The 21,817-nt window shown below is 56.2% G+C and overlaps 2 protein-coding genes across 9 annotated transcripts in view; one reads left to right on the top strand and one right to left on the bottom strand.

The window, feature by feature from the left end:
* Window positions 1-2,765: 2,765 nt before the first annotated feature.
* Window positions 2,766-12,494, bottom strand: GABRD (gamma-aminobutyric acid type A receptor subunit delta). Of its 8 annotated transcripts, none has more exons than XM_027617962.2 (12): window positions 12,270-12,494; window positions 9,429-9,473; window positions 8,409-8,742; window positions 7,985-8,150; window positions 7,662-7,774; window positions 7,308-7,375; window positions 6,996-7,216; window positions 5,836-5,918; window positions 5,148-5,285; window positions 4,311-4,466; window positions 3,857-4,071; window positions 2,766-3,549 (listed from the first exon to the last, which is right to left on the bottom strand). In XM_027617962.2, exons 5-12 carry the CDS (start codon window positions 7,768-7,770, stop codon window positions 3,250-3,252), a joined length of 1,290 nt encoding a protein of 429 aa, XP_027473763.1. In that variant the 5' UTR covers window positions 7,771-7,774; window positions 7,985-8,150; window positions 8,409-8,742; window positions 9,429-9,473; window positions 12,270-12,494; the 3' UTR covers window positions 2,766-3,249. The 8 variants fall into 8 exon arrangements, with proteins under 8 accessions (XP_027473763.1, XP_027473838.1, XP_027473589.1 ...); XM_027618037.2 differs by having other exon boundaries at window positions 8,631-8,742; XM_027617788.2 differs by lacking the exon at window positions 7,985-8,150.
* Window positions 12,495-20,656: 8,162 nt separating this feature from the next.
* Window positions 20,657-21,817, top strand: part of CFAP74 (cilia and flagella associated protein 74) — a 72,167-nt gene continuing 71,006 nt past the window's right edge. Inside the window, exon 1 of the mRNA XM_027582317.2 lies at window positions 20,657-20,734. The gene's annotated coding sequence lies outside the window, so the exon portion shown is untranslated. The remainder of the gene's footprint in view (window positions 20,735-21,817) is intronic.

Below are 21,817 nucleotides of genomic sequence, written 5' to 3'. Positions count from 1 at the left end.
TATACTGAGTTAAACAGTGTGCCCCCCAGATTCATGCCTACCCAGTCCTTATTTGGAAATAAGGTCTTTGCAGGCACTGCCCCTGACCCTCCAGACTTGGGGAGGAGCTGTCCCAGCTCTCAGGGAGGAATCTCAAAGTCTGCATTGGCCACGTACATTCCAGCCCCTGCCAGAGACAACAGACCAGGAAGCCACCAGCCCCCCAAAACTGTCCCTGCTGCAATGAGGCACAACCGGAGGCAGCCCCCCCCACCCCACCCCCCCACACACACAGCCGGCCCAGATGCCTCTGACACAGGAACTGCTGACATCTCCTTCCCAAGCTGGCCCCGCTCAGCTGCAAACCTGATCCGCCCCGGCCTTCAATCTGCCCATCTCATCACCACCGGAATAGAACTCAGCGTTTAAAAAGCACCAGCCCTTCCCGTCCCTTTTTTCTGGCCCTGTAAATATGTGGGCAGAAATAGCAGCCTGCAGGCTGGAGGGAGTGATTGCTGGTTGCAGAACCAGGCGAAGGCTCCTGCCCGGGTGGGCCTCGCCGCGTGGGTGCCCCAGGCAGTCACAAAGGCCGGCTTTAAATAGCTCCTTGTGGGTTATGTGCAGCAGAAAGAGGGCAGTCAGCAAGCTGCAGGGAAGTGGGGACAGGCGGGTATGGGGTGGGGCAAGGTCCTGCACCCAGGTGAGCTCAGCGGCTCCATGAACCTTGAACCTACTTGCACATCCCCTGGAGGCCCAGGGATGGAGCTTACCCTACCTGGCCTTCCTCGGTGCAGCACAGGACTTGGGACAGGACCCTGGCTGCCTCCAGGGTTGGGGAGGGTGGGCAGCCTTGAGCCCGGCCCGGTAGCTTCAGTGCACCATCTGGGGCTCAGACACGAGACCCCAGGCAGTTCTCCAGGTTCCAGGGAGGAGGGGGCAGTGACCCTGCATGGGATCATGCCGACAAGAAGGTGCCGAGGGGGCGAGGGAGAAAGGGGCCACTGTCCTTGGGCATCGCTGTCCTTGTTTATGGAGTTGGCCAGGCTTGGCTGCCCCCAACACCCCCTGCTGTCCTGAGGTGGCCCGGATCCCCAGCTGACCCAGATCCAAGCTCGGCTGCTCATCAGCCCCTGCTCTCCACTGGCCCCCAGGCCCACTCCATTGGCAGCTTCTGGTCACATTGGATCCTGAAGGTCTTGCTCCTTTGGCCCAGTCCACTGGGATGACTCTGCCAAGCTCTGCAGCCCAGTCCTTGAGAGCAGGGGACAAAGTGGCAGCCTTGCACCAAGAGGGGTCTTTAGGAGGTGAGGGGCCTTGGAGCTAGAGGAGTTGCTGGAGCTGGAGCTGCAGGTGAAGGTAGAGGTGGAGCTGGAGGGGGAAGGGAAGGGAGGGGGAGGGGGAGCCAGAGGGGGAGGGGAGGGGAGGGGGAGGAGGACCTGGAGCAGGAGGGGAGCTGGAAGGGAGGGGAGGAGGAGTGGAAGGGAGGGGTAGGTAGGGGGGGAGGGGAGGGGGAGGGGAGTGGAGGGGGAGGGGAGGAGGAGCTGGAGGGGGAGGGGAGAGGGGAGGGGAGGGGGAGGGGAGGAGGAGCTGGAGGGAGAAGGGAAGGGAGGGGGAGGGGGAGCTCGAGGGGGAAGGGAGGGGGAGGGGGAGCTCGAGGGGGAGGGGAGAGGGGAGGGGAGGGGGAGGGGAGGAGGAGCTGGAGGGAGAAGGGAAGGGAGGGGGAGGGGGAGCTGGAGGGGGAGGGGAGAGGGGAGGAGGAGCTGGAGGGAGAAGGGAAGGGAGGGGGAGGGGGAGCTGGAGGGGGGAGAGGAGAGGGGAGGGGGGGAGGGGGAGGGGAGGAGGAGCTGGAGGGAGAAGGGAAGGGAGGGGGAGGGGGAGCTGGAGGGGGAGGGGAGAGGGGAGGGGGAGGGCTGATAAGCCTGGGCTGTGGTTTGCGCAGATGGGCCAGTGCCCTCCTTTGCCCTCGACGCGGCCGAGTCTTCTGGGAAGCAGCTCCCCTGCAGGGCTGTGCTGGACACTCGATGGTCACTCTGCCAGCTATGGCCTCTGGGAGTAAGCATCCTCTAGCCTCCTGTCCCCACGGCCTCAAGACGCTGCAGACCCCTGGGCAGGTTGTGTGGCTGGAGGCAGAAGGCAGGGCCACCTGATTCACAGAGTCTGATTCATGCAAAGTCACCATCATGCTCCCCTTGAGGTGGCTTGGGGGGGCCCATCAGGAGGGGCACCATGGGGCCAGCTGGGCAGTTGCCTGGCTGCCACCTTGACCACAGCACAGCATGCCCATGGCTGACCTTGGCCACGGGAGCTGGCTGCCCGGTCTCTGCAGTGACCGCAGCTTCTCTCACTGCCGGCTCCGGTTCCCTCTGAGTGTGTTGACTTGCTCTGCTTTGGTGCCATGGAAAATCCGGACCCCCTTATTCAGATCTCCAGTGACCAACAACCCCCATCACCCTGCTGCAGCCTTGTCACCCCACGTCCCTGGTGGCAGCAGAGAGGAGAAGGGGCTGAGTGGTATTTGTGGGGACTCAGCAGCCTCCCTTCGCCCATCACCACGTCCAGGAAGACAGCATTGTGGCACCCTGGCCACGGGACCCAGAGACCAAGGTGGGGTGTGGCTCCTCAAGCTCCAGGTCTCTGCACTTCCACCCCTCCCACCGATGCCCAGGGACGTGACCACATGGCTCGCCTGTGAGACACAGCTCTAAACCCCTCTGTCCTGAGCCCAGGGAGCCCACAGCTCGAGGACAACTCTCTAGTCAGCGAGGTTGCGGCCGCAGCTCAGCCTCAGAGACGGAGAACACAGCCAGCAGCTGAAGGCTTTGTTTTATTTCATGCTGGGACCCAAGGCCTATGGATGCCATTCTCCACCATGTCACCATGAAGGCAGCACCGCCCACGCCCAGCCTCCCATGACCTGGTCCCAAGCCCACAGAGCACATGCCTAGAATCAGGATTGTTTTCTGAATTGAATGCAGAGTTCCTCAAGGCCCCTGAGCCTGTTTGGCTCCACCTCGGGTCAGGCTGGTTCTGCCGCCCAGGAGGAGCCAGGCCGGGGGTCTGCAGGAGAGGTGCACGGGAGAACCCCAGGGTGGTCTTCCAGGTGATGGTGGGGACAGAGCCTGGGGTAATTAGGGAGGCCAACGTTTTCCTCTTGCTTTATGTGGCCTGTTGTCAGGCCCCCTTTGAAACAGGCAGAGCAGGCACATCAACCCAAGAGCCTCCCTCCTAGGGGCTGGGGGCTCCAGGACAGGCGAAGCCCCACCTCCAGCCTCACATGGTGTAGGCCGCCCAGTAGAGGACATTGACGGCCACAAAGGCCGCAGGGAACACCACGCGGGCGTAGATGTCGATGGTGTCTGCGTCAATGGGCTTGAAAAGCGCACGGAGGCCTCCTTGGCCCCCCGCGCGGGCCTCCCCCTGCTTCCTGGCCTCTCCCGTCTCCATGTCCACACACCTATAGGAGCCCATGAGGTTCCCAGGCCTGCGGCAGTGCCGGCGGGACACAGCCAGCTCCTGGGTGGCACCAGCGGCCGACAGGGAGAAGAGCACGATGGCGTTCTTCACATCCATCTGCACGGTGTGGGGAGAGTAGGAGACATGGCTGAGCCGAGGGCAGGCTCCCGCCACCTCAGGACCCCCAACCTGGGCCCGTGTCCAGCAGCAGGACGGGCCAGAGTCTGGACCTGCTCTCGTGCACAGGGGGGCTGCAGATGACCTCCCCAGAGCAGTGGGCAGAGGGTCCTGAGTGGGTCCCAGGAAAAGTGACCCCAGCACTGCTGCCCCTCTGTGCTGGGGGTGGGGCTTGGGGGCACCAGGAGGTGGTAGGAGAGGCTGTCCTTGATCCTGAACACCAGAGGGCCAGCAGGCTCAGCCTCACCTCTGCTTTCTGCTCCTTGACCTTGACCTTGGCCTTCTGCTTCTTCCGGTAGTCAGCATTGAAGTGGGCGAAGGCATACTCCACCAACGCGGCAAACACAAAGACGTAGCAAATCCAGAAGTACACATCCAGCGCCTTGATGGCTGAGGCCCGTGGGAGGGAAGAGCGGGCGCTGACCATCAGCGTGGTCATGGTCAGCACCGTGGTAATACCTGCTGGGAAGGGGCGGTGACATTGCTGGTGCCCCTGTCATCTCCCTGCACCCCTACCCCTGGCCCAGGGGCAGGTCAGGCTCCTCTGGCCTGGCCTGGCCCGGCTGGCCGCTGACCCAGGACAGCTGGGAGCAAGGGGCTGGGAGGCAAGGCCTGAGCTTGTGGCTAGCAGGGTTGGGGTCCTATTTCTGGGCTCCCGCACTCCTGCCACCTCCCTCCGAGGAACGGTCAGGGCCCCGTACCTAGAGACACCCTGGCCGGCACTGCCGCCTGGCTGATCCAGAAGGAGACCCAGGACATGGCGACCAGCAGAATGGAGGGCATGTAGGACTGGATGATGTAGACGCCCCGGTTCCTCCGCAGGTGGAAATGCAGGCTGAGCCGAGGGAACTGACCGGCTGCCGGGGAAACGCTCCCGGTTGGGGCCCGACCCCCACACGTGGCGGCACTCGGGCGAAGTGGGAGGCTTGGCAGGCACTGGGGGCCACTGTGAACCCCAGAACCCTGCCTTCGTCACCTCCCGCACACAGCCTGACAGGCCAGGGGTCTCCCCTGCCCTGAGTCTTGTCCCCGGAGAGAGGCTGGCTCTCTGCAGGGCCACCCAGAGGAAGGAGAGGAGACAGGTTCCGGTGCTGCACGGGCCCAGGGGACCCTCCCCACCGTGTGGCCGGCTCACCTCTCCTGGCCCTCCTCGGTGCACAGTCAAGCTAAAGGAAAGAGCCAGCGGGGCTCACTGGTACCAGTGACCGCACAGTAGGAGCTGGGAAGGGGCAGGAGTGGGCAGGAGACAAGGCAGCCCCAGGAGGTGTGGCCCCTGACGCCCTCGCCCCTCATGTTTCCCAAACCCCAAGCACTGCTAGCCTCCAGGAAGCAGCAAAGGACAGCAATAAGGCAGAGAAAGCCTGACCCACGTCCACACTGTGGCGTCCTGAGTCCCCGGGTCAGGTGCAGCCTGTGCCCATCCGTGGCTTTCCAGCTGCCTCCTCAGGGGGTCCTCAGAGTCGACTAACAGCTTAGTTAAAAGTGCCAGAAAACCACAAGCCAGGCCCATAGGAAGAGGCCGCAAGAAGCCGCGTTACCGGATTTGAAGTTCATCAGCTCTGTGGCGAAATGGTAGCTGGTGATGGTGAACTGAGCCAGCTGCAGCTTGTTCAGCCCGTGGATCTGCTCCTGGTTCTCAGACCAGTAGTAAACGATGTCCTCAGATGAGTAGCCATCTGCAGGAGAGCCCCAGGTGGGCAGCGGAGCCTGGTGTCCCCCAGCCCCTGGAAGCCCCCAGCAGGAGCACCCCGTCCACACGGGGAGCCTGACACAGCAGAGACAGGGGACAGCCCGGGAAGACCCAGCCAGGAGCAAGAAGGCCTGCGGCCATGCCCAGCACCCCAGGCAGGAGGACAGGGCCAGAAGAGCTGCACAAAGGGCAGGTCACCATCTGCAGGTGACCCACAGGGGCTGTCAGGCTGGCCGAACGACACAAATACGTGCCTCATCTGGGCTCCACACCCGTCTGTCCCTGGCAAGGCACTGACCCCTGGGAAGAGGGCGGGGCTGGTCAGGCCTTCCAGCTCTGTCTTCCTTCTCTTCAGCCCAGGCCTCTGACTGCACGGGGCCTGTCCCAGTTGCCTCCTGGTCCCCGAGCCAGGCCAGCTGCAAAGCTCCCCGACAGTGTGAGTTCCCTGTGTTCCCCCAGCAGAGCCACCGGAGATGCAAGCACCGCCTGCCCCGAGCGGAGCCCCACCCTGTCCCGGCCCCCGGAAGGGCACTCACAACTCTCCAGGTGCAGCATACACTCCTGCTCGTCCATGGGGTACTTGGCCAGGTCCATGTCGCAGGCCACCGTGGAGGTGATTCTGCCCAGACAACATGCTGGTGAGGTCTCCAGGAGTGAAGCCGGCGCCCGAGATGCTGTGGTCCTCCTGCCCCCACAGGCACAGACGCCCCAGCCCCCCACCCAGAGGGCCACCTCCAGCGAGGGCGGCCCAGCGGCCTCTCAGGCTCTGTCGGCAAGGTGCTGGCATCGGGGGGAGAACGGAAAGCTGCGGTCCGTGGACAGATACTTGTGGGTCTTCAGGAATCGCAGCTGGGCTTCGTTCACTTTCTTCGTCCTTCAAAGTGCTTGACTGTGTGGCTACGTTGGGGGCTTAGAAGGGAAGTGCCGGCTGAGCACCTGACCTGCACTAAAGGACAGCCTCTGGGCATCCCCACTGACCGGGCCGTGTGGGAGAAAGCCCGGGCTGCCAAACGTTCTGACTTTCCAGAAGAATGTAGATTCTTACATAAATCTCTCGGTTTTTAAAGTGTTGGCAGCTAATGCTGTTTTCAAAAGGCACACGTCAGAAGCTCGTGTTCAAACAAATGCATGTACGTGTATGTTCACAGCAGCACAACCCACGACGGCCGGCACGTGGCAGCCGCCCAGAGCTCGTGAGTGCATGAGGGGGCGCCAGGCCATGGAATGCTGCTCAGCCACAGAAGGGACAAAATACTGACAAACGTCACAACAGGGGTAACCCCAGAAACACCGCTAGAGGAAGGAAGGCAGACACAAAAGGACACGAAATGTGCAGAACGGGCAGGAAGCAAGTGGGGGCACGCGGGGGGAGGGGTGAGTGAGTGCTCATGGGCCCGGGGTCCCCTTTTCGGGGAATGAGCCGTTCTGGAATCAGATAGAGGTGATGTTTGCACAACACTGCAAATCTACTAAATGCCACTGAATCATTCGCGTTGAAATGGTGAATTTTATGTTATGTGAATTTCACCCCCGCATAAAAACAGGAAGGCACCGCGTCGGCCAAAAAGCTGCACCTGCGGGCTTCCGGCGGCCACCTCCGCAGCGGCCGTGTGTGAAGCGGTGCTGGAGGCCGGAGGCTGCCAACAGCCCACCAGCTCCCAGCAGAGCCTCCTGGCGGGGCCGGTCCCGGGCTCACCGGATGCTGTACAGGATCACCCCGTCGGGCTGTAGCCGGATCAGCTTGTTCTCCACAGTCACGTCATGGAACCAGGCGGACTTGGCGTTCACAATGAAGGTGTCCGGGAGCCACAGCTTGTCCACGAAGCGGCTGTCCAGGCCCAGAGTCTCGTTGGTGTGGTTGTAGGCCAGCCTGCTGTCCCTCCAGCTCTGATGCAGGAACACGGTCATGGTGTACTCCTGCAGAGGCCGGAAGGGCCCCTGGCCGTCAGCCCTGCTCCTGTCCTGGGGGCCCAGGGCAGGGGTGCAGCAGAGGCTGGCCAGCACCTACCATGTTCACCTCCGAGATGTGGTCAATGCTGGCTACCTCGATGGCGAGGGCCACGTTCACAGGAGGCCCTGCAAGGGAGGCGCTGAGGCCAGGCTCTCCACCCAGTGAAAACCCAGCCAGGCAGGACACGGCTTAGCCAGGGTTTTTCAGGGAGGACCGTGTTGGTGAGCGTCTGCAATGAGATGCTGAGATCCATCTTCCTAGCTGTCTCCCTGAGGGGACTAGCTGTCGAAGCCTGACTCACCCCTTGGGGACTGCAGATGTACCCCTCAGGGGAGCCATCCCAGAGCCAGCGAGGCTCACACACCCAGCTGGATGCAGGAGTCTACCCGTGCCCCCACCGGCCGCCCTCACCTCCAATGCCAGGCCGGAAGTTGCGAGCATAGCCCTCCATCAAGCCATCCAGGTTGGGAAGCCAGGATATCTCCAGGTTGGAGCCGACATAGTCCCCAATATCGTTCATTGCTCTGGAAACAAAGGCCCACTGGTCACAGTCTGGGTGCCAGGGATGGAGCCTAGGTCCCCTGCTGGGCCTGAGCCACTGTGAGAGCCCCTCCAGGCTGGACCTGGCCAGTCCCAGTAACTCCTGCCAAAACCAGGGAGCCCCAGGGAGGAGCAGGGCCCAAGACTCTTCCACCTCACCCACCAGCCTCTCTGCTCAGCTACCTCCTGCCCACCTGGGCTTGAGCGAGCCTGCTGGGTCAGGCAGAGTGCCCAACCCTGGAGACTCTCGATGAATAACCTCGGAGGACCCTGACGAGGGCACACGGCCTCCCTTTCAGCCTCTGAGGGTAAAGTGTTCTGCAGGAGGTGACTTGAGAGAAGAGATGTGTGACCAGGAAGCTGAGGGCCAGGGAGAAGGGGGGATGGGTGAAGTCCCAAACCTGACCCAGGGCAAGGTGAAGGGCCCATGGGGACACTGTAGCCGACCTCCTGCTCTCTATCCCTTTCAGAGCAGTGGGGGCCCGTGCCAAGGGTCGCGAGCGGGTCCCACTGGCAGCCCGTGCTGTGGTCCTGTTTGTCTGCAGCAGGGCCGCCTTGCATGGGTATGGCCGGTACACACCAGACTGCCAAAGGCTACCCACCCCTGCTTGTGCTTACCTGTCCTGGGGCAAACAGCGTCGCCCAAAGTTCATGTCCACCCAGAACCTCAGAAATTGGGCTATAATTAGTTAAGATGATATCGTGCTTGATTAGGGTGGCCCTAAACCGAATGAGTGGTGTCCTTATAAGAAGAGAAAGCAGACACACAGGGAGAAGGCCGTGTTACAACAGAGGCAGAGATCGGAGAGATGCAGCCACAAGGCAAGGGATGCCACAGACCCTGGCAGCGCCTGAAGCTGCAGAGAAGCACAGGAACGGATCCTCCCTCAGAACCCTCCAGAAGGAGTCGGCCCTGTCCTCAGACTTGATCTCGGGCTTCTGGCCTCCAGAGCTGGGAAAGAATAAATGTCTATGGTCTTAAGCCCCCCAGTTTGTGGTCACTTGTTAGAGCAGCCCCAGGAAATGCACACACCCCGCCCCCCGGCCAGAGGGCAGGGCCCGTCCCCAGTCGGGCAGGAAGGGAGGAGGGCATTCAGGAGGGCGTTCAAGAACAGCACCGTTGTGTCACTCTGTAATAATGCTGAACACCGGGAGGGCTTGCCTGGGACAACCCCTCTTCTGTTTCATATACCGACCCTTTAAAGAAGGTCGAATTTGAACCAAGGGCTCCTTAGCGAAGGAAACTCACAAACCCTGACCTATCCCAAAGGACCGCCTTGGTCCCTCCAGGCAATGACCTGGTCCAGGGCGGGGGTAGGGTAGGTGATCTGGTAACGAAGTATAAGAAGGACTTGAATGAAGTCCTGGCCCCAAGTAAAGCCCAGTTAAAAACACAAATGGAGGTCACCCTGAAGGTCGGATGGAAAGGAACTGGAATTAGGTTTTATTTTTGGACTGGCCCAGCTGCCATCTTGCTGCAGCGGCTAGCCTGCCAGGAACAAGGCTGTCAGGAGACACCATCCAAGCCTGGCCTCAGGGTGGTGGCCCAGGCAGGCGCACTTTTCCTCGGCTGGGTCCCATGCGCACTCACAGGCATGAAGGCAAGACGGTGGGGAAGCCCCTGGTCATGAAGCTCACCTTGAACTGGAAGGATGCCAGTGGACTTCTCAGCCTTTGTCAACCCTAAGGGGGTGCGGAGGGGACAGGCTCCTGGCCCCATCTCATTTCTCACCTAGGACAGGGGCTGCTTGTTTTTCCAGCTGTGAAGAGATGTCAAGGGCCATCCAAGGAGGATGCCCTGCATGCCAGCCTGGGTTGTGGAGGGCCTTGCTTTCCTCCCATGGTTCAGGTAGGCAGCTAAAGGGGTGGACGGGGTCCACATTCCATGTGGGGGTTGCTCAGCATGGGGTAAGCTTATGGGGACTCTGACCAGCACCTTGGGAGAGAGGTTCTGCTTCATCTGATGGCCTTGGACCCAACGATGGCCTAGGGTGGGGGCTCCTGTTGTGTAGACAAACAGAGAAGCTCAGAGACACACGCCCAGACTCCTGGGATGAAGCACGCACCATGAAAACACTTGCGGCTTGCACCTAGCTGTCAGGAACCATCAGGCCTCCCTCCCTCGACTGACCCCTTGAGAAACAAGCCCACCCTGTCACTTGTCTGTGTCCCTGGAGACAGAAAGAAAAGGTGGGTGTCGCTGAGCAAGGCGGCGGGCCCTCTTCCCTCCGAGGATCCTTCCACCGTGCACACACAAGCCCACGGTCCCTGACAGCTGCACTGGCACCTCAGTTACGAGGGGAAGAGGAACACGGCGACAGTCGCACAGTGAGCTGACAAGGCGGGAGCTACAGACAGAGCTTCCCCAGGGAGGTGGAGGTGCCAGCAACCCAGAGGGGGCCAGCCAAGGGGGCTGCGGCCGGCAAGCTCAGGCACCTGCTGCACGAGTGGGTCTTCGGGCTCGGGGTAGGCACAGCTTTGGCCCCACCCGCCGATGCAGCACAGCACTTTCCTTCTTCTCCCGCCAACACCCTCCCACCAGCAAGCCCAGGATCTGACCTGAGCAGCAGCGGCCAGAGCCAGCACCTCCTGTCCTCCCACGCCACTCCAGGGGTGAGGACCAGGACCAAGGGAAGGGAGGGTGCTGTACCCCTGGCTTCTGGCGTGGAGGGAAACAGAAGCTGGTAGGAGAGGAGGCCCCAGGCTGACAGCACGGCGCTGTCTGAAGGTCGCCCACCAAGGCCCACAAAGCCCAGAGGCTTTCCTCCCGGCTGGGGCCACAGCCTGCCGGCCTCCCTGCACAGGCAAACAGACACATCCATTACCCAAACCCCAAGCCAGATGTGGGTCAGAGTGCAGAATGTTTCCGCTTTTAGAAAGGCGATATAATGCACATATGGACTTGGGGTGCGGGGGGGTGTCTGGAGAATTTCCCAGCAGAAAAGTTTAAGTAGGCCCCAAAAGTAGGGTGAATGAGACTCATGTAAGAGCAGAACAGGTTTTGCCACCAAATGAGCTTCGGTGTCAAACTTGGGCTAAGACTTTGGGTTTCAGAGCAGCTGGGATTTCAGAGTCACAGCTACGTGGCTGTGCTGGGCCCACAGCTGATCCCAGGCCTCTAGCACATACGTCCATGGCCACGCCTCAGCGCTTTGCCCTTCCCGTTACCTTGAAGCAAGAAGAGGGAAAGGGGCCGTGGAGCTCGATAAAAGAACAAAGCGCTCCCGAGCACAGGGGTGGCACAGCGCTGCTTGTGGTCTTGGGCACAAGGGCCACACTGTGGCCAGACCCAGAGCTTCCTGGTTCTGCCCCCCAACCACCAACAAGGAAAGTCTGACCACATCTCCCCTACCTCCCTGATATGTGCTGCCTGAGTGCCTACAGACCAAACACAGGCTGATGTTCAACATTTTCCAGTTTCCAAGGATCCAGAAGCCTGGAACGCTGGGGGAGGGGGCTGTCCTTCTGGTTTTCTGCAGCCCTTGTACCAAGAGGATCTTCAAAAAGGCCCCTCACATCTCCCGTGGAAGGTGGCTAGGATAAGTGCATGGGAGCCGGGCTACCTGGAGCCCATTTCCAGTCCCCAGAGCAGAGCCAAGCCAGCAGGGACCCTACTGGTCCCGAAGCCAAAGGGAGGAAGCCACAGCCCAGGGGGACCCTTTTCTTAACCTCTTCCTTCCTCCCCTCCCCCAACAGTTAGAAATCCTGAGTTGTCGTTGCTGTCCCCCACCCCCTCACCCCCTCACTTCCCACCCCACCTCGCCCCCCACCCCCCACCAGAGGCAGCAGGCTCCTTCCCACCTGCATACTCTGGAGTTCAGTGGATTCCATTTGAAACGGCCCCTGAAAGGAGATTCCACAGCGTCCTGGGCCCCAACTTTCTGACGACCGCACACAACCCTTATCTTGTCCACCCCAGCCCTGCTAGCTGCGGCGGAAGCTCGTCTGTGTAGCTCTGCTCCCATGGGAAAAGGAGCAGCCTCCTCCCCCGTGTCCTCAGGATCGCTCCTTCCTGCCTGCCTGCCGCTCGTGCCGAGCTGAGCGCTCAGCCCGCGCCTGGAAGGGCACCAGCCAGCCAGGGACCGGCCAAGTGCCTCTGGGGCCGAGGACCCCAGCGAACCCGGGGAACCCGGGGAACCCGGGAGAATTGGGAGCGTCTCCCACGCCCTCGTCCAGCCGAGCGGCGCCGGTTCAGCACCGGGACGGCGGACAGCACCCGGGGCGGCCGCAGCTGGGGTGGCCGCGGCCCGCGCCCCAAGGGCAGCAGCGCGGTGAGTCCGGAGAGAAGCGCCCGCGGGGGAGACGGGGTGGGGGGGGAGTCCTAGCGGGAAGATGGGGGTGGACACGGGGGGATGAAGACGGGAGTCGGCGGGAGAGATGAGGGGGATGGGGTAAACAGGGGGTGGGGGTGGGGATGAAGACAGAGGGTACTCCCCACCGAGGGCGACCCTGGGAGCACGCGGACGCCGGCTCGCTTACCTGGTGCCGCGGTGCTGCTGCGCGCAGAGAAGCAGGAGCGGGGGCAGCAGCCCGGCCAGCGCGTCCATGGCCTCGGCGCTCGGCGCTGGACGGGGGGCGGCGCCGGGGTCCCGCCGGACGCGGGCGCTCGAGAAGTTGCTTCTCTGGCGGCCGCGGTAGCGGCACAGGCTGGGCGGGAGCGGGAGGGCGCGCAGCGCGGGCGCGAGGGCGGACGGAGCGCGGAACCCGGAGCCCGCCCCGCCCCGAACCGGGCCGCCCCCCAGCCGCCCCGCCCGTCCGCCCCCACCTGCAGCCGAGCCCCGCCGCACTCCGGAGCCGCGCGGATTCCTCCCCGCCCCTGAACCACGCAGCAGCGCCCCGCCTCCAGCTCCCGCCCCGCCTAGCCGCGCCCCCCCTCCGGGGGGTCCGTCTCTCCCCCACCGCAGCACTGCTGCCTGGGAGGCGACCCAGGCCTGGACGCCGCCTCCCGCTGCCCCGCCGGGCGCCTGCAGACCGACGGGCGCCGCGGCCTCCTCCCCGGGGCTGTTTGTGGGGGTCACAGGTCCCGGGAACCTGGTTTAGGCAGTTGAGGAGCGCGGCGCGGGGAGGGGGCTAGCGTTCACCCGCTCCTGGGAGAGACCCCCCCCACCACCACCACCACCAGCAGCTCCTTCCAAACCCCTCGCACCTACGGGAGAGCAGAGCCAGAGCCTGAGCGATCACGGGACAGAGCAGCTCTGCCCATCCTCGAAAGGCCGGCCTGGGAGAGAGGAGGGAGGTGGGCCATGGCGCTGCTCCACCGGCCGAGGTCCTGGTCACGGGATGCAGTGACTTCTCCGTCTGGCCTGATCAGGCTTTGTCACACCTGTCCACACCCCTTTGAAGGGCACTGCGGATGGCTGGGCTGTAACAACGGTGACATCCATGCTCCGCACCCCCACAAAGATCTAAGAATGTCAAGGCCTTGAGCATTTTCTATTTGAATTCTTTTCAATATGAAGTTCTGCGCAGTTTCCCTCAAAACACTTTTATCCTTGTTTGGTCTCATTTATTCACTTCTGGACTTGACATCAGCTGACAATAGAAAGTGAATTCTCATGAAAACACCTAAAAATGGACGAACTTGTTCTGGAGTGGGTTAAGCCTCCTTGTAAGACCGAGGACATTGGCTAGAGCAGGGGCAGGTAGAAAGGGCTTTGCTGCTGGGAATTTCCAACCCAATGTTGAATGCCAAGTATCCAAGGATGGGGCTGGCTCCCAGCTTTCTTTCCTAAAGCCAGGAATGGGTGCTAAGAAAGCCAGGCAGATGTCAGTGTAAATGCCTCCTTTGGAGGGTCCTCCCAGCCCCTTTTGGGTATGGAAGCACTGATCTCAGCGTGTTCCCACACTGCGTGTATGTGCATGTACTCTGGACAAGTCTCAGGGCCTCAGGGCCTCTTTCCTGTGGGTCCTTCTGCACGCGTTTTTGGGAGAGTGAGGAATTAATCCTTCAACAAGTGCCCTGAGCCTGTCCTTGCACAGAGTGAGAGCCGTGAGTGTCCACCAGGATTGTTATCATTCCCTGCTGGAGCAGGGATCTTGCCTGCCTGCTTCTTCAGTGTCCCTCATGTCTAAGCCTCTAGCATATAATGGGTGCTTAATAAATATAGGAAAACACACGGGCTTAGAGTCTCCAAAAGCCAGCAAAACGAGCATGGTCAGCAGCCCCTTTACTGCTCTGGAGCTTCTGTCTTTCAGTCCCAAGCTCTGATCTCTGTGCTGGTCCAGGCAGCCATGCTGTGCTCACTGTCACTCTCCTTTGGGTATTTGAGAAGGTCCAGGTGCTGACAGCCTCTGAGAAATAGCATTGACCTTGAATCACTTGACTCAATTAGTTCAGGGCAAACCAGAGTCTGCTGCTGTTTTCTTCACTTGCCTCTTATTACCTGGGGCATAAAATCAACCTTAAACTTTCACTGCAGAAGGATTCTGGACAGGTATCCTAGCCATAGCTCTGGTTATTTGGTGGCATCAACTTGCCTCTTCTTCCTCAAGCCCTGGAGGCAAGCACGGTTTCAAAAACCACAAAGAGACAAAGAGGTAAAGAAGTCACCTGCTCACACAGCCGACCTGCAATCCGCGCACCTGGCGAAGTTTTCTGCCGGGATAATCAGGATGTTCCATGACCTTCAGTCGAGATCCTTTACTTTCTTCCCCAGAATCTGCAAGCTCCATTTCAGGTCTATGTTGTCCCTAATGGGTTTGTCTGGATCTGAAGAATGGGGTTTTCATTATTCCTTCTTCAAGTTTTTCAAATTAGTTTGTGGCCACTTCTGGACATAACCAGGCAGTGTCCCCTTTTTCATCTTTGATCCCGTTCAGACAAGCTCCAGCTGCCCCAGAACAGAGAGAGCCAATTCTGGGTGGCCCCAGCAAAGATCAGGAAACCAGGCCCTTGGTTCTGGGTGGCTGGCCGCTGGCTGGGCCGGAGCGAGCCCCAGGACACAGGAGCATCCGCGCCTGTGAAAGGGAACTGGCCCACTTCTCCCCCTCCCTTTGAGGATCTGGGAAATGCTCCCCCACTCAGAGATTTGGGGCAAGCCACCTCCCTTCTCTGGAAAACATTGTAGGTTGTTCCCCATGCTAATCCCATGCCTGTTACTTTTTGAGGGGAGAGGGAGAACCCACCCTTCAAGCAGGACTTTGGTGAGACTTTCAAAATCCCTAAGAAGAAGGGTCTCTGCAGTGGAAGGCTCTCCGTCTCAGATGAGATCTGTGCTCTTTGTCTAGACACCTGGACAACCCTAGCCCCTTTTTTGGTACCACTAAGAGTACAGAACAGGAGGCCCGGTACCAGACCAGGGGAATGAGGATGAGAAAGAAACTCAAATTTCGAACCTAAGGCATCTGGTCCCCTTGCGTCGACTTAACTCGTCCATGGTGTCCCTATTGGCTTATTTGACATGGTGGCTTCTCCGTCAGGCAGGATCCGTGCAGAGTCCTCTGGTTCCAAGCTTGGGCCAGTGACAGCACTGTTTCTCCTGTTTAGTGCAGGGAGGCTTATGCTTTCCCCTGTGGCCCTGAGCAGGACAATCATGCATTTGGCCCTGGAAGGTTTGGAAACTCTGCCCCCTTGGTTAGCCCCTGGGAGTCGCCGGCAGCACTTCCCTGGGACCAGGCTCAGCAGCCTGAAGATGCATCTGGAAAAACTAGAAAAGTATGTTCTGCTGGTCTGTTAGAGTCTTGAAATCATCAGCCTGCAGCCTTTTTCGTATTATTTACCTTTTGGGTAATCGCTTTGCCCGGTGCTCACAGCAAATGGGAAGGGATGGCACCAAGTCTGAGGCTTGGGCGGGGAGCTGGCCCGCATCCATCCCAGCAGCAGGATGGGACCCAGGAGGTAGAGGTGAGTCATAGGGATCCGGGAGGGGAAGCAGCACTAGCTAAATTTAAAATCCCTGCCTGATATATTTGTGAGGTTGCTTTATTATTTTCCTGGGGAGAGAAATGGCAGTGACACGGAAGAATTTTCTTGAGCTTAGGCTGTAATTATTAATGCTGTGATTTTCAGATGGAATCCATTCATTTGAGAAGCAGAGGGAACTTGGCAGAAAGGATCAAACGCAAAGCACTTACAGCGGGCTGAGGTTGTCTGTCTACTTAGACGGAGGGCGAAGGCGGGCTCACAGGAAGTGAGGCTTACTGCCATGCTGTTCTCAGGAATCCAGGCCCTGAGAACCGATAAACATCAGACTTGACCACTCCGAGAGAGTTGTTTCTACGCGAGTCAAATAGACATTCCAGTACAATTGGTCATGTTTAACGTGGAGAAGCCAGAATTCTATTCTCCTATTTTATGTTTTTTAAAGTAGTGATTTGAATTCTTTCACGTGAAAGAAAACAGTAAACACAAATTAACATTCCTCACAAAAAGGCTGTCAGTCAAATGAGGAAAACATTCTACTTTGGATAGAGCTGGGGCTGAATCAACTCTCAGGGAGCCTCTGGGGAGAGGGGTTTCCGCCACCAGCCGGCATGAGGCTACTCCCCAAACTCTGTGACAGGAGGATGCCGGCTTCCCTCTTCTCTCTCTGGTCCTCGATGCTGATCCTGTGGGCAGGATGTTGGACAAATAAAAACAGTGATCTTTTTCATACTTGACATTTGATTACCTTTATTAAACTTCCCCAAGAAAAGCCCCCACACAGATCAATATTCATTTAACAAATATTAATGGATTACTCATCCTACTACATGCCAAGTAATGATCTAGACATTGGGTGTGAAGAAGATATAAAAGGTGCCCATCCCCACTGAGCTCACCTTCTAGAAAGGGGAAGATGGACAATCAGTGAGTAAACAAACCATCATTTCAGATGAAATACAGGCTGTGAAGGAATGTAAGCAAGATAAAATAATAGAGTAATTGTGCTGGGTGGGGAGGCGCTTAGACAGGGTAGTCAGGAAAGACCTCACTATAAGGTAATATTTGATCTGAAACTTGAATTATATCCTATCCCTCCTGGAGAAAAAGCTAGCCACATCAAGACCCAGGTAAGTGTTTCAGAGAGAGAACAGAAAGTGCAAAGGTCCTGGGGCACCTGGCTGGCTCAGTCGGAAGAACATGTGACTCTTGGTCTTTGGGTTGTGAGCTTGAGCCCCACGTTGAGTGTGGAGATTATTTAAAAAAATTTTAAGGGGCGCCTGGGTGGCTCAGTCATTAAGCATCTGCCTTCGGCTCAGGTCACGATCCCAGGGTCCTGGGATCAGCCCTGCATCGGGCTCCCTGCTCCACAGGAAGCCTGCTTCTCCCTCTCCCACTCCCCCTGCTTGTGTTCCCTCTCTCGCTGTGTCTTTTTCTGTCAAAGAAATAAAATCTTAAAAAATAAAATAAAATAAATTTTTTTAAAAATATTTTTTAAAAGAAAGAAAGTGCAAAAGTCCTGAGCCTGGGATGAACCAGCAAGTTCAAAAAGAGGCAAAGCCAGGCCTGTGTGGTCAGGGTGCACTCTCCAACTTGCTCTGACACAGGGAGTGAGAGAGGGAAGCAGAGTAAGGCAGGCGGGGTTCAGGTTAGGTCATGAACGGCCTTTTAGGTTGCGGTCTGGATCTAGGTTTTATTTTATTTTATTTCACTCTATATCAGCTTTGTTGACATATAATTTATATACAATAAAGTTCACCAATTTTAAGTATACAATTTCACAGGTTTAATGGGCTACAGCCAACATTACCCATTTCTACCGTCTTTGCGGTCAATCTCCTCCCCAGGCCTGGTCCCTAGTAACCTCAAGCATCTGCATCCTGTCACTTTAGGTTTGCTTTTCTAAACTATAATATAAATGGAATCCCACAGTGTGAAGTTGGTGTGGGCAGCCTTCTACGATGGCTCCCAGTGACCCCTGCCTCCTGGTATTGGGCATTCCCTGGCGTGGGGTCTGGACCTAGTGACTTGTTTCAACGATACCTCAAAAGTGACAAGACATCATATCCAGGGTCAGCTTGTAAAAGACTGTGACTTAGGTCTTGCTGGCTCTCTACTTGCTCACCTTGACGAGCCAGCGGCCATATTGAGAACTGATGTAGCAAGAGGCTCACCAGGCAAGGAGTTGGAGACTGGCCCTTGGTCCGACAGACAGCAAGGAGCTGACGCCCACCACAGCCAGAGTGAGCTGGAGAGTGCAGCCTGACCCTGCTGAGCTTCAAGATGACTGTGGCCCTGGCCAATATCTTGGCTACAGCTTTGCGAGAGTCAGAACTGGGGACCTGACCCTGACCCACAAAAGCTGTGAGATAAGTGTGTTGTTTTGATCCGCTGTGTCTCATGGCCATTTGTTACACAGTGATGAATGACTAATACAGTAATCTTCTGTCAGACCCCTTTCACTTAGCATAACACATTTGAGATTCATTCATGTGGCGGCATGGATAGGAAGTTTTTTATTGCTGAGAAGCATTCCATTGTATGAATATACCCGAGTTGCTCAAACCCACCTGCTGATGGACATTTGGGCTGTACCCAGTTATTGTCTATTAGGAATCAGGCGGCTTTGAACACTCAAGTACAAGTCTTTGTGTGGACACAGGTTTTCATTTTCCTTGAATAAATACCTAGTTGTAGGATTATGGGATTTTAAGGGGAATGTATGTTTATAGGAAACTACTAATCTGTATCCCAGTGTGGCTGTTCTATTTTGTATTCCCACCAGCGATGAATGAGATTTTAAGTTGCTCTGCCTCCTTATCAACACTTGCTTATAAGTCTTTAATTTGGGCCATTTTTGTAACTATGCATAGACATCTCATGGCGGATTTAATGTGCATTTTCTTTTTTTTTTTTAAAGACTATTTATTTATTTGACAGAGAGAGACACAGCAAGAGAGGGAACACAAGCAGTGGGAGTGGGAGAGGGAGAAGCAGGCTTCCTGCTGAGCAGGGAGCCCAATGCGGGTCTCGATCCCAGGACCCTGAGATCATGACCTGAGCCGAAGGCAGATGCTTAATGAGTGAGCCACCTGGGTGCCCCTAATGTGCATTTTCTTAATGGTTTATGACACTGAGCACCTCTTTATGTGCTTGTTCAAATCTTTTGGCAATATTTTTCTTTTAAAGATTCATTTATTTATTTGAGAGAGAGAGCAGGGGGAGGGGCACAGGGAAAAATCTGAAACAGACTCCTGGCCGAGTGTGGAGCCTGATGTGGGGCTTGAACTCATGACCCGAGATCATGACCTGAGCCGAAACCGAGTCGGACACTCAACCAACTGAGCCACCCAGGCATCCCTTTTGTCAATATTTTAAAATGAGATTGTTGGCCTTCTTCTTGAGTTGTAAGAGTTTCTTTGTGCAGTGTAGATAGAAGTCCTTCCTTGGATGTATGTTTTGCCAATCCTTTCTCCCAGTCTGGGGCTTGTCTATTCATTTTTCTTCACAGTTAGTCACTCCTCAAGAGCCAAAGTTCTCAATCTTGATGAAATCCATGTTGTCAATTTTCCTTTATGGCTCATGTTCCTCCTGGGTCCCCCTTCCCTGAGAAGTGGCCTGGGAGCACTCTCCAGGCAATAAGCTGGGATTCTCAGAGGGCTCATCTAATTTGTTCCCGTCTCTCAGGGATCATTGTCCTTACTTCCCTGGTGTCCGATAACCTGACAGTTGGTGTCATTTTGCAAATGTGCATTTTGTTCAGTTTTTTAGTTGTTTCGGGCAGAAAAGTACATCTGTCTCTGTTACTCCATCCCAGTCAGAAGCAGAAGCTTGCCGTCATATAAAAATTTTTAATAACAACTTTATTGAGATATAATTAACATACCGTAAAATTCCCTCATTTTCTAAAGCTGTTTTCTCTGAGTACAGAGGTTCATATCATCAGTGGCTTTTGTTTTTCTTTTTTCTCTTTCAGTGTTTTCAAGTTTTTGCTCCATGGTCTCTGGTTTGAATAGTTTCTCTCAAAGAGATTACTGACATTTCTTTGTTGCTCTGTATGAAATGTGTCTTTTCTCTGAGTGTTTCAAAGAGTTTTTCTTTATTTTTCATTCTCACCAATTTGATTATTATGTGCCCTGGTGTGATTTTCCTATATTTGTTCTGCTTGAGGTTTGTTGAGCTTCTTGGATCTGTGGGCTTATCGTTTTCATCAAGCCTGGAAGATTTTCAACCACTTTGGCAGCAAATTTCACATCCTCTGGGGTCCTTGCCAGGGTATTAAATCCATATCCTGAGAGAATGCCCCACGTCAACAAGCTCTCCCTTTTATAGGCTCAGGTTTGGCCCCTTGATCACGCACCCTCCAAATCCATTCCACAGCCGATACATGCTGCTAATTCTTGCAGCTCCTTTGGCATATAGCCCGTTAGCCTTAAAAATAAAACTTCCAGTTATTTTACCAGCAAAAGATGGGTTTATTTGGGAACAAAAGAGAAGGGCAACCCACACAAGCAAGCCACAGCAGAACATCCAGTAAGTCCAGAAACCAAACGGAAGGAAGGCTTTTTTATAGTGGAAAGGTGGTTATAAGCAAAAAGTCCATTGGAGCAAAATAGGACTTTGAAGTGTAATGTCTTCTCACTGGCCTGACTGTGACAGTCTCTCATTGGCTAAATTGTGGCTGTCTCCCATTAGCTAAATTGTGACAGTCTCTCATTGGCTAAGTTGTGACTGTCTCTCTCATTGGCTGGGCTGTGACAGTCTCTCATTGGCTGGGCTGTGACAGTCTGGCTGTCTCTCATGGGCTAAGTTGTGGCTGTCTCTCATTGGCTAACTTGTAGCTGTCTCTCATTGGCCGAGCTGTTATAGTCTCTCATTGGCTAAATTGTGACAGTCTCTCATTGGCTAAGTTGTGGCTGTCTCTCATTGGCTAAATTGTGACTGTTTCTCATTGGCTAAGTTGTAGCTGTCTCTTAGGCTGAACTGTTGCTGGGCAGATGAGGAAAGCCTTTCTTCCTCCTGCTGCGGTAGTGAAGTAACATCCACCTGCAGGGTCGCTCTCTTCTTGTTGGGTCAGCAGTTGGTGAGGAGATCATTGTACTGTTCTTTTTTTTTTTTTTTTTGAGATGTATTTATTTATTTGAGAGAGAGAAAGAGAGCGTGAGCAGGAGGGGCACAGGGAGAGGGATAAAGAATCTCAAGCAGACTCGGCATTGAGCACAAAGCCTGATACAGGGCTCGATCTCACGACCCTGAGATGTACTGTTCTTGTATGTATCTCCTTCGTCCTCCCAAACACACGTTCTCGTCAATCACTGTACCAACCACTGTTCTCCCAACTTATTACTGGTGAACACTGTATCAGTGGGCCGCCACATAGAACCCAGGATGGGGTACTCATGGCCAGCTGGGCAGTGAGTGATCTAATTACAAATCCCCCTCTTACCATCTACTGTCTAAGACCATTCCTGCTACCAACTGTTAATTTGTGTCCTCCAGTAAGCAGACTATGAAATGGCATTCAAAATACAAGAGATTTATTGGGGGCTCATGCCTGTGAAAGATGGGAGGGGGGTGAAATGAAATCGGGCTGAGGAAACCCACAGACTGCAGTACTGATCTGAAGCCTGTGGATGGACAGTGGGAAGAAGCAGAATTGGGCAGGGAGAACCTAACTCTAACGCAAATCTGACAAAGTTTTGGCCAACCCAAGGGAAGGGGGTGGAGGAACTCTGGAGCAGAGACTGTCCATTACAGGAGTCCTAGGGCTGGTGGGTATGGCCCACCTAGAGCCCCTGCCATATGCTCAATCATTGACCAGGAACTACCCAGAAAGGTGACTCAGCTCAACTATGGCACTGCTGCACTCCTCTCGGCTAAATGCAAAACCTTTCTTGAAGGGAGATCAGAGCAGAGCTTCTCCACGGAAGCTGCAACGGTTTTCAGAATAGTGACGTAGTATTCTTGCATCCTTCAAAAGTGATCAATGAGGATTTTATTTTTAAAACGAACTCATGGATGTTAACATATTTGCTGGGCTTCAATCCACTATATTTATTTATTTTTTTGATACTCAAATTGTCCTTACTTTGGCCAATAGGAGCACCTCCACATTGGCTAGCAAGTCCTCTGACACAATGCTGGACTCATTGATAATTTCCTTGCT

This window comes from Zalophus californianus, chromosome 4 (assembly GCF_009762305.2).
Source record: "Zalophus californianus isolate mZalCal1 chromosome 4, mZalCal1.pri.v2, whole genome shotgun sequence".
In the NCBI taxonomy this organism is placed as follows: domain Eukaryota; kingdom Metazoa; phylum Chordata; class Mammalia; order Carnivora; family Otariidae; genus Zalophus; species Zalophus californianus.
This window is presented reverse-complemented; position numbering and strand designations above follow the sequence as displayed.